General features: G+C 34.9%; 1 protein-coding gene across 1 annotated transcript in view; it reads left to right on the top strand.

Annotated features, from left to right (window-relative positions):
* Nucleotides 1-12,236, top strand: part of LOC142340241 (uncharacterized) — a 41,226-nt gene extending 28,990 nt beyond the window's left edge. Inside the window, exons 6-8 of the mRNA XM_075390764.1 lie at nucleotides 6,659-6,861; nucleotides 10,198-10,326; nucleotides 11,791-12,236. Of these exons, the coding sequence (XP_075246879.1) occupies nucleotides 6,659-6,861; nucleotides 10,198-10,326; nucleotides 11,791-12,174 (716 nt within the window). The 3' untranslated portion in view covers nucleotides 12,175-12,236. The remainder of the gene's footprint in view (nucleotides 1-6,658; nucleotides 6,862-10,197; nucleotides 10,327-11,790) is intronic.
* Nucleotides 12,237-12,269: the final 33 nt, after the last annotated feature.

Below are 12,269 nucleotides of genomic sequence, written 5' to 3'. Positions count from 1 at the left end.
CTATCATTACGTAGAATGGGGGTTCGAAAACTATTTCCGCTTGAACTTTGGGGATACTGCTTACTTGTTCTGGGTTTGTTCGCTGTAAAATGCTTATCACGATTAGTTGTCTCTCGGTTTCTGCAATTGCGGACATACCCGGTTGTACTGTTCCTTTCTGTGGACACTGTTTTAACAAGTGCCAAAACTCTCGGCAATTATAGCACTGCATGTCAAACGTTCTGTGCCGAAAGCCTTCAGGTTATCCCGGACTTTGACTCTGAAATCTGGGTTGACTTAATTCTGATGGGAATCTGGCCTGGGTCTCGAGAATCTTCTCCATGATTTTCTCCCTAGTCTTTCTCCCTGGTCTGAAATTCGATCACTTGATTGAAACCCGATGACAAACTGGTGTGGAGTGCTCTTAAGTCAGTTGTTGTTTCCTCGTCATGTTCTTGTTCACCCTTTGTGAATCTCATTTCGTTCCTTCATTCCGTTCCTTCGTTCTGGCAGTCGACTGTATTCTGCCTTACTGATGGCGTCTAGAGCAATAGCCCTTTGTGTAGCAGCATTGAAGCTTCCCGGTTCTTCATTTAGGAGTGTGTATCTGATTTCACTGTCCAATAGTTTGTCCATTAATGCACCTTTGTTAGCTTTCAGTCGTCCAGCAACATCAATATGGGCATTGGCTGCCTCCCGAAACTTATGAATTCGCCTTGAAAACTATTGGTTGGGTTCTAATTCCTATTGTTGAAGATTTTTGAAATCAGTACGCGCACTTCTTGCGTTGGGAAAGTCGCCGATCTGTTGTTAAGAGTGTTCGGGACTCTCGCTGCAGTCGGGGCTGGTTCTACTGGCATATGTTGAAAATAATGATTGGGGAGATTGTAATACTCATCCAACGCATAACTGTTCAAACACGTTGTAGGCCTTCACGACGTCTCTGGTCATGCCAATCGTTGGCACTTGATGTGGACTCGACACCAACTCGAAAGTGTCGAATCCATCCTTGGAAGCTCTCGAAATTGCGGCTGGGGTAGCGGAGTGGGCTGAGAAGTGTTGGTGCACAGACAATTTGCTGCTGGCTGTTCGCTTGGTTCTGTTGTTGCTGGTTGTTCTGTGCGTTGTTCATTTTTGGTAATTGGATTAGTTTTTAAAATAAAATCGAACGATGACAAAAAATTAGGTAAATTTTACCTTTAGGACTTATTCCGAAGATCTAATTCATCAATTTTCTCAAAAACCAATTTTGCTATTATTATTATTATTATTATTATTTATTTAAAACGTTCTTTTTATTAGAAGAAATAGCTTTTCGGTCGCCAATATAAAATTTGATATTTTAGGATGGAAGTTTCCCCTCTTCACAATTTCACAAACAGTCTTACGATAAATCCGTAGAGCAAAAGAACAACTACTGGAAGTAGTAGTGACTTCTTCCAGTAGTTGAAACTATCTTTAGGTGTTATAGAACTGTGCCTTCTTGCCAATAAAAATAATAATGTTAGAATAAGTTTGAAGTGCCTCTCTTTGTTATGTGATAAGTATATTCCTAAGAAATGTTCTTACCAAAATTAATAAAATGGTGACTCTAAGATTGAGGATTATACCAGGTCCTCAATTCAATTAACTAATTAAACCAATATACCTAAACAAGATAGTAGATGTTGTGAAAAGCTCTGCGGTGATTTCTCCACAACCAGACCAGACGCGTTTTAACCAAATTGATAGAACGTTAGAACATTGACCGTCAAGTCATTTATTCCATGCCCAGCATATACTGTTGGTGATGATTACTCTTTCTGGCGAGATGTCAAGATCAGAACCCGAGGAACACAGTTTCAATGGGATACCACCCTCATGTCTTCCTCCCTCTGCAATTTTAGCCTCTCTTTCTGTTCGCCCAATGAGTGCTGTCTCAGTTCTAAAAACAACATTCAATTCTCGACCCCAAAAAACAAAGATAGGGAACAATCTGACTTGTTTATCAGCAAACAAACAAGGCTATGCGAAAAATCATCATAGTCGTTTTCGTTGTTCTAGCGACCGTTTTAATTGTCTAATTAGTTTACCATTCTAAAAAACAAAGGTTGACTTAAATTGGCGAGTCCTGAACAAGCAGTCAGGCCTGCCCTCAGAGTGGCTTCACTACGCGGTCTCCTGGAATGAGCTCGGCCAATTATTACTCTCAGAAATCAATCGTCTTGATGTTGTCTCAGTGTTGTCCTTCAGTTATTTTCCTAAGCTAACCTAATTATTGATTGGTTGATCACTATTTTTAATAGTCAACAAACAAAGATATATTAACTTAATCTAGGCTAGATTTAAGGATTGGCTTTAAATCTTTCAAGATGTGATGTGAAGCTGCCCAATCTGTCTAATTATAATTTTTATTTTAGACGTAAACTGGAATTAAAAAACAAATACCTGATATTAATGAATACTATACTCGGTTCCAGTTCTTGTAGAACAACAAGTTTAAGTTTTCTACTTATCCAAATAAGAGGAACGTATAGCCTAGTTTTAATAGATAACGGATTTAGTTTCTTCCAAATTATGCAAATAGGTCAAAGAGAAATTACTCGAAAAATTGTTAAGTTAAATTAACTGAAAGTATAGTTACCAGAATACACTAATTTCAAGAAATTTTAAATTTTTCAGTACCGCGATAAAGATCTGTTAACTCACTCGTCGACTCAGTAAATATAAATATCACAACATTTTATTTATTTTCAGATTGGTTTTGTTACAAAAATTTGCCAAATTTGAGCCGTATGTATACTGCTTCTCTATATTTGGAGTAAAATATATTTACTTCCTCTATATATTTTAGTCCTTTTTTTACCAAAGGTTCCAAATCTTTGTGTGAAAACTGCCTTTTTGGGAAAGTCTTTTGGAAGGTCATTCATAACTTAGATACCATAAGTCCCCATTATCGGTTTCTAATCCTCTATTTTGTGTATTTGGTGGGAAATCTATAATAGCGTCTATATCAGAATCAAAATTTACTCATTCAGTTGTTCTCATCAGTTTAAGTTTCTTTGCCATTATTATCCTTCTACGGTTTCAAATTTAGATTTCGCTTCTTTGTTGGGGAATAGTTCAAGGTCAGTATTAAATTGGTTCTTTACCAAAAAATGCTCAAGTTCAAGTTTCTTTTCCTACAAGGGCAATAGGGATGGGGTCAAGAGTGGTGGTGTCGACAATCGCGAACAACTGCCCTTCACAAAATAAATATAAGTCTACAAAACAGTTTTTGTTCAAACAGAGCTGAAAGGCTCTAAGAGCACTTAATGCCCGCTGAGTGCTACCTGTTTATCCCGTTTTTGAGGATGAAAAGTCAAAAGCGTCAGACAAAAAAGCGGTCAAGCGATAAATCGCATTAAGAAAGACCGACAAGACTAACATAATTGCTTTAAACTTCGTTTGAGAATAATTAAAAACTTCGTTTGAGAGCAGTTAAGAAGGTTGGAAAACAACCAAAAAATTGAAATTAACAAATTTTTGAAAAAGCCTTCAAAAAACAAAAAAATAAATTAAAAAAAGAAAAAAAATAGAACAACCCTAAGATTGCGGGTTATACAAGGTCGTCATTTCAATTAACTAATTAATGGATCAATCAAAATACTTAAACAAGACAGTAAATGGCGTGAACAGCTCGTCGGTGTTCACTCCACAACCCAACCAGACGAGTGTTAGCCAACTTGATAGAACGTTAAGACATTGCGTATTAGGTGCTTCAGGTTACTACAGACCTTTTTAATTGCCCACTTGGTTCACCATTCCAAACTACATGGGTTGACTTAACCTGCCAAGTCTGTTACGAGCAGGCAGGCCTACCCTCAGAGTGGCTTCACTCTACGGTCTCCTGGAAGGAGCTTGGCAGAATAATACACTCAAAAATCATTCGTCTTGATGTTGTCTCCAGATTGGCTTTAGATCATTAAAGGTGTGAGGTGAAGTTACTAATTCCGTACAATTGTAAGTTTTGTTTTAGACGTAAATTGCATTTATTTAATAATGACCTAATTTTAATGATTACTAAGTTCCAGTTCATGTACAAAAAAGCTAAATTTTTTGTTTATTTCATTTATTGGAGCATATAGTCTTTTCTTAACAGATACAGGCTTAGTTTTGCTAACAGCTCTAGAAGGAGAAAATACTTAAAAAATTGTTAAGTTAATTTAACGAAAAATGTAGTTACCCGAATACACTAATTTCATCAATTATTATAGTTTTCAGTACCGTGACAGAGATCTGTTAACTTGCTCGTCAACTCGTAAATTTGAATACCACAACGATTTAGTTATTTTCGGCCACTCAAAAATTTCCCGAAATTTAGCCGTATATATACTGCCTATCTATATTTGGATAAGATAGTTTGAGCCTATTTTCACCAAAGACTCCAAATCGTTGTTTACCAAGTTCCACTTTGAGAAAAATTTTTGGAAGGTCATTCATAACTTTGAGATCATTAGTCCGTAATATGGGTTTCTGATCCTCTTTTACGCGGGTGATAATTTGTTGGCAGACCTATTATAGAGTCCTTATTGAAATCAATGTTTACTCATTCAATGGTTCTCATCAGTTTAAATTTCTTCGACATTTTTATCGTTGTAAGGTTTCAAATTTAGAATTTGCTTCTTTGTCGGGGGAACAATTCAAAGTCAGTATTAGTTTAGTTCTTTCCCGAAAATGCTTAAATCCATGTTTCCGTTTCTACAACAACCGAATGCATTCTTTACGTTCACTTACACCTACTGATGAAGCCACTTTGATCCGTGATTAAATAGAATTAGACTGCGAAAAGAATAACAAAAGAAGGCAAAACACAAGAAATAAGTAAAATTTATTAAAAATGTCAAGGCCATAACAGCCAGTGCGTTTTCTCTGAGAACAAAATGTATCCAATTTCAGTCTCATTTTCACGTAATTGAGAGCTGTCACTAAAAGAACTTTGAATTGAGAATTTTTTCAGTAATTATCAATGAAAAATAATAAACCTTAAAAATTTGAAAAGTAAAGGCAGCGCCTAAACAAAAATTGAAAAATTTGTGGTTGTAGGAATCCACGATGAGATCAAACATATCCATGATTTATTGCGTGCCCAAAAACCGTCCAATTGTTTCAAATTTTTGTGAATTAGATCGCTTATTAAGTTAAATAATTCGAAAAAAACATTGATGCATTTTGTTTAGTTGAGCTAATTTTGCAAAAAAAGGTAAAATTTCAATTGTAGAGGACTTTTATTGGGCGCTGAATGTCAACTGGTTCTCTTTTGGAGCTTACGGAGATTGTTTCAAAGGTTTCTAGGCCTGTACTTCTGGCAATCTTAGACAAAGTAGACCAGAAAAATCAAAAGTTTTGCCATTTTTGATGGAAAAAGTTCTAATTTTAAAAATTTTGTAGAAAGTATTAGCCAAAAACCTTTAGTCAAACAATTCAGCAACGCTATTCTATCTTTAATGAAAACAATAACACTCTATCACTAAAATGCTAACATTTTTATTTATATTAGCAAAATTGAGTCAAATTTTAGCGATAATTATAGAAAAAGTGAATAAAAACTTTCGAATATCCAAGAAACTTCAAACCTCGATAACTCCGTGTAAAAAACGAAATTCGAAAAAAGGTTTTCAATTTCATATACTAGGATGTACCTGCTTTCTAATGATACCACCCACAACTCTCTGCGATTAATTAGAAACATAGAGTGTATATTCCCGTACCTTACCTCCAGAGCAGATCAGAATTGGAACAGAGTAATTTCAGGGAAACTCGCAGAGCTAGATCAGAGTCTGATCAGGTCATTTTTTACGCTTGACAGAGTAGCTCCAGAGTAGAAGTTTGCGGTTACCCTTGACAGAAGAGCTCCCAGAGTAGCCCTATTCTGGGCTATCCTTGACAGAGCTGGCTCAGAGCAGGCCTACTCTGGGACAACTCTTGACAGAGCTGGCTCAGAGCAGGCCTACTATTGGACAACTCTTGACAGAGCTGGCTCAAAGATGTTGGCTCTGCTACGATGCAACAAAAAAGCAACATTCTGATGAGAGGCACCTAGATTCTGATGGATTTGATCAGAACCAAAGGGGTCCAGCTGAAACAAAATGCTGGTCCACTTAAGAAGAAAATTGGAATAACATTACTATTATTATGGACAGCTGTCTAAGTACATCCATTGAGTCAGAAATATGCACTAACGGTATTATAAATATTTTTTTCACTGCGGTTGGGTTTTTTTCATTCGAAATACTTTTAGAATGGTCTTCTCTTTCGATAAATTTAATACTTCAAACATCCTTTTTTATTAAATGAATATAATATAGCTATATATTTAGTTTTATTTTGTCAAGACTGACACCAGAGTAGACCTACTCTGTGATCAACTGTGACAAGACGGACTCCAGAGTAGACCTGCTCTGGGTTCTACTCTGTCAAGGCAAATTCCAAAATAGACCTACCTTTTGTTGTACTCTTTTAAGACAAGACCCAGAGTGGAGAGGTCTCGTACTCTGGGGGAGCTCTGTTTCAGCTCTGATAGCTCAACTAACGCTGGAATTACCCTGCTTCAGCTTTAATCTGCTCTGGAGGTTCGGTACGGGTTTGAGGGTCACAAATTGCGCTGGCGATTCTACGTGTCAAAAAACTAGATCCAATTGTTGATTATAAACTTCTGTAGATATAGTGGAACTTGAGAACCACTCAACACACACTCCGAGGTGGCCATTGCTTGTGTGTCTTCCCCAGAAGAGACAGATCGAAGAGAACGAGGTCAGAAGCGTCATCTTCAAAACATCCACTGACCAACACGGTCGCATGTGGACATCGGAACAGCCAATCAGAGTCAACCAGCAGTATTTCCATAAAAGGCACAATCTGAAGGTTTGTCCTAAAAAGCTGAGACTACAAAAATCATAGATTTACCTGTCACTAAGTTTCAGTGACAATCAGTACTGACTCGGAAAAATTTCAAAGAAATTTCATATTTTAGTACTGGTGCAGAAAGATTTCATAACCAACTGTGAAGTGAATTCTGATGTTCTCTGAATCAGAGCAAAATTCAGAAAAAATATTAGGTTTCATTCTGAATCAGAAGATGATTCAGAATGAATCACTGAATTAGCTCTGAATCAGACAAATTCAGTGCAAAATGCGACCTGAATTAGATTCTGACTCAGTACTGAATTTGCCTAAGCGTTAGGTACGGGTAGTGTTTACTCGTAGTAATAATACTCAGCTGTTTTGTTTTTTTTCCTTTTCACAGCTGTTGAATCAATTTTGGCCAATCGATATTTTCGATGTACAAAATTTGAGGTGGTATCGGATTGAAGTGAATTGAAGCGAAAAAAAACATAGCTCTCGGTACCTCTCTGACATTTCGAGGCTTACTTTTTCAAAATCTTTCCCACTTGTGTCCAAAATTATCGGTTAGATTGTAGTGGTTTTTGGTCAATTTAACTTTTTACAATGATCATTTTCAGACTTTGATATTCGCTTTTTGTTTAATTTTGTATCTGAACATAAAACATTTTATGTATATCTTTTTTGCTAATAAGTGATTCAGTATTGATAGTTAAATGGGCTTAACTTAAATCACTGAATTAATCTTAGTTATTTTTCTCCTAAAATCTGCACGAAAAAATTTCTCAGAATTATTGGGCATGATTTGTGCAAATTTTCGTTTGTGTTTTATTTCATATATTTCCAGCGATGTGGATAAGCTAGCTTTCAACATTTTGCATAGACGCATATGACAAAAATTATTGGGTCAAAACCATGTGGTTCAAAAACTTTAAATGAAAGCTAAAGTCACTAAGCAAACTCACTTGAGACAAAAAGCAAGGCGCAATCCGAAAATCGATTAGTATTTTTCGATACAACAAGCTTCAAAATAAAAAAAACATAATTTTCTGAAAGGAAGCAAATTCTATGACAATTATTGCGTTTTTCATTGGCGAGGGTTAGTATTAATGCCGGAAAAAACAAAAGATGAGACAAAACTATGAACTGAAACCTCAAAATCCTAACCGTTTGAGTGAGTATTTATATAGGCGGACTTATCTGCTAATAACAATTGTATCAGTTTCGTACTCAGACTAAATGAAAATAAATCACAAAAAAAAAACAAAAAATAGAACAAAACTCAAATTTTTTTTAGAAAGATCACGAGAACACATAGAGACAAAGCCAGAAAAACCAAATATCGTCGAATGAAATTTTAAGAAATTTACTTTAGGCCTCCTTAAAGAATCAAGTTGTCTTGTTATTAATGGCCCAAGGTGCTAAAAATACAAACCAAACTCAAAAATTTGCCAAATTTTTAGGGAAACATAATGTCAAAAAAATGAAAAAACACTGTGATATTGAAGCTGACTTACCGAGAATCTATGTGAGCTAGGTCTCAATTTTCAGTCAAATTGTAATAACAGTTGTAGTATCTTGGTTAATTTAACTTCTTTCAAAAATCGTTTCCACATATTTTTGTTTGATTTTGAATTTGATTGAAAAAACTTTTCTGTTTACTTTCTTTCGAAAATTGAGTGATGCAGGAATGATAGTTAAATGGCAGGAGCTTAAAGCAGACAATGGATCTTTTTTTTGCCTCATACCTGCCCGCAGAAAGTGTCTTAGAATTATTAGGGTATTTGAGCAAAATTTTTCTTGCGTGTTTCATATTTCAAAAAAAACCAACATGACAATTTGGGCGGTTTTGGAACATTTTGCACGGACGCAAACAACAAAACTTTATTATTACAAAACAATATAGAATTTTCAAATATAACATTACACAATTTAAGAGAGAGATAGGGAGAAATAGATGATGATGACAACTCTATAAATAAAAAGGAACCTCTGTGATTTGCGTCCGCGCAAAGAAATTCGATAATCAAAATATCTTAATTGTATTATTTACCAATGCAGTTAGTACTCAATGCTTTTTCTTGATTTGAAAAAAAAATGAACTCAGTAACACGTTTCACTTCTATTTGAAGGAAGAAATCATAATTGAAACAATTTTTCGTGCGGAAAAAAAACACTTTGGTTTAGTGCATGGTTTTGTCCATAAATCTCTGACTTGAAATGCTCTTCCTTTGAATTTTCTTTTATACCTGTTTACTGAACCCAATTTCACCATAATCATCAAAACTATTGATCCGAGCTTTCAAAAAATCAAGCAGAACTCATAAACTGACAAAAATTTCAAAAGAACATTAATCACAAGACGCAAAATCTTTTGGGTTCTTCAAAGAAAACGTTTATTAGATTAGCTGATTTGTATTTAAAACAATTAACAAGACTACAAACATTACAGCAAATATGGGTAAAAATTTAAAAATCACATATATATGTTTTGAGGTAATGTCAAGGAAACAAAAACATTTGCTGTCAATTGACCAATTAGAACAACAGTATCTATGCACTAATCGAACCCGTGTATCAACCTTAAAAATTTCTGCAGAAAACATGAGCGACGAACGCATTCAATTTGCCGACGTGAAAAAAATATCTGTTTAATATGAAAATTTTTATCAGATATAATTTCTCTCTAGAGTGTAAAAGCAGTTTAGATAATTTTTCAGATTTGAAATTTGTTTTGCAATTATTTGCATTTTTTATTGTAGAGTAACGGAAGTGCTTCTTTTTGACTTCTACTTGACGTTCTTCGGTCAAAAATATTTAATGTTTTTAAAAAGATGGCTCTCCAATATAATCAAAATGATTTCGACTGTAGAAATTTCAACGGGACAAACAGAAGATTAGCCTTAGGGTTTTGCTGTCGTTTACAACACATAATTGCTATTATTAACGTAATTGGGTAAAATTATTTAAAATTAATTCAAGATTCGCTAAAGTTAACAGAACAACGGTAAAACGCCGAACTTTTCTTAAAAACTTTAAAAATTTTCAATTTTCAATTATACGTATGATGGGCTTTCTAATGATAAAATTCATGTTTTTCTACGTCAAACATATGAAATTTTGCCAAATAACGAAAAAAAAACTGTTTGAGCACATAGCCCCCCACTTAGTTGCGTTCCGATACTAGGATACCAGATCACGTGTCATTACATATAAGACCATTATGTAAAAATATTGCACATGCGTCGGGGAGAGGGGGTGCAAATAATATGCACCAACTAAGCTGGGGGGGGGGGGGGGCAGTAACGGAAAATATCCCAAATGTCAATTTTCTTTTATTGATTGGCTCGTTTTCAGGGCTTTCTGTTCACCGAGGCAAAAATTCACTCATTTTCCTCAATGGCAGTAGTGCTGAGTGGTATGAGACGGGAAGAGACAGGACTGTCGTCTATTCCGGGAACTCCGAGAAGCAGTACAGAAGTTCAGGTACTACTTTTATATTGAGCCAAACTCCAGAAATCTTATGTTTCTTGCTGCCTCATTTAACTAACTCCTACTGTTGTTGCTGCGAATCGAAGATGAATGCCTGTTTGATGATGTTTGACATTAATTGATTGATTTTGCGATAAATTTAAGGAAAAGGTAAGTTTAGGTAAAATGTAAATAGTTAAGTGGTTAAATTACACGAACGTGTTACATTCGATAGGCAAGTAAACGGCTTTAGAACTCATTTCTTTAGAACTCATTTCTTTAACCAAACTTTTTGTTATATGGTTATAAAATTGAAACTTACCATTTATAGACTTAAAAAAACCAGTTTGATATTGCATATCATGTACACTTGTATCTTGAGTTTGCAAGTAGTTTCTGGATAATGCATTCTAGGTATGTTGAAAACATTTTTGTTGCACGTAAACAAATTGTGATTCTGCAGCATTTGCAGATAAAAAAATTTATCTTATGATTAATTGAGTGAACATGTTTTTGATACCAAAAAGATTTCTTGAAAACAGAGTTTACTAGAAATCATGACTCGAATTAAGAGACTGCAGACAAAATTAATTACTTGCAGGCTAAAACCTACGAATCTAATATGTAGGTATATTGTGAAAGCAAAAGTAAGTTAAAATCCGTTAGTTTTACGAACTAAAATGTCAATTTTTGAGGCAAAATTACTCCTACTTAAAATCAAATTTTGGAAACTATTTTTCATTGTTGATGCCATCCACTAGTCTTCTCGCCTACTTATGAAATTCAGATGAAACTCCACGTTCACTTACCAGAAATCCCAATGTAAAATTGAGCACCTCCATCCAAGTTGTACAGTAAAAAAAGTTGTTAAACGACATGATATGTTTTTAGGTTTTTTCATGTATTGCTTAGTTTGTACTTGGGTTAAACATTAGAGAGAGAGAGAGAGAGAATAGATATGAATAAAATATGATCTTGTAACAACTTTCTCTTTACTGTGAAACTTGGATGGAGTTCTTCAATTTTACATTAAGATTTCTGGTAAGTGAAGGTTGCATTTTATCTGAATTTCATAGGTAGGCGAGAGAACTATTGAAAGGGACCAATAGTGAAAAAATTGTGTTCCAAATTTTATTTAAAGTTTGGGTCATTTTGCCTCAAAAATAGAAATTTTAGTTTGTAAAACTAAAGGGCGCTAACCTACTTTTGCCGTTCCGTAGTATTGTTAAATGTCGGTTCGAGCCTATGTTCTCTGTTATTAAAACCCCCTCAAAAAAGAATTTCCATTGAATTTCAAATATGATGACTCTCAAATAAAATAGCTTTTTTGAGGGTCATTTTAGTATTAGAGAACATTACGCTCGATCCGATATTTCACAATTACTTACGTAGCTAAACAGCAAAACATCCGTTTTTTAGAGGTACTCCCATCATAGACTCATATTTTTCTTGGTGATGTTCAAATTTGATATTTTTTAGTTATTGGATAAAATTTACAAATACCGCAAACGAGAGAAAGATTTGGTTCTTGACGACATATTTGTGTATGAACTCCTGTCCCGATTCAACGACGACTGGAAAAAAATTTTCATATACCTCGAAGTTCCCTTGAACATAATCAAAAACAAGCAAATTGAACACCGTTCGTCTCACCTTGACGTCTTGCTAAGTTGCATGAACTACTGGAAAAATATGAAGACGTCATCCGTGAACAGAATCGATCAGATGAAAGAAGCTATGAAGAAATGCCAACGTGAAGATTTATTTGAATTGATTGATGAAAAACAGAAAGAAGTGAAGAAACTGTATGAACAAGTTCCTGTTAGTCGCGAGGGGACGTCGTTTCACATGAACGAACAGTGAATAGAAAACTGATAAATAGTCTGTCTCATAAAGTTGAAATGAGCGAACGTTCGAAAAACGCAAAAAACGTGCAATTGAGTATCAATGTGCTCATT

This window comes from Convolutriloba macropyga, chromosome 5, assembly GCF_964194025.1.
Source record: "Convolutriloba macropyga chromosome 5, txConMacr16.3, whole genome shotgun sequence".
In the NCBI taxonomy this organism is placed as follows: domain Eukaryota; kingdom Metazoa; phylum Xenacoelomorpha; order Acoela; family Convolutidae; genus Convolutriloba; species Convolutriloba macropyga.
The sequence above is the reverse complement of the archived record's forward strand: the minus strand, read 5'-3'. Positions and strand labels throughout refer to the sequence as shown.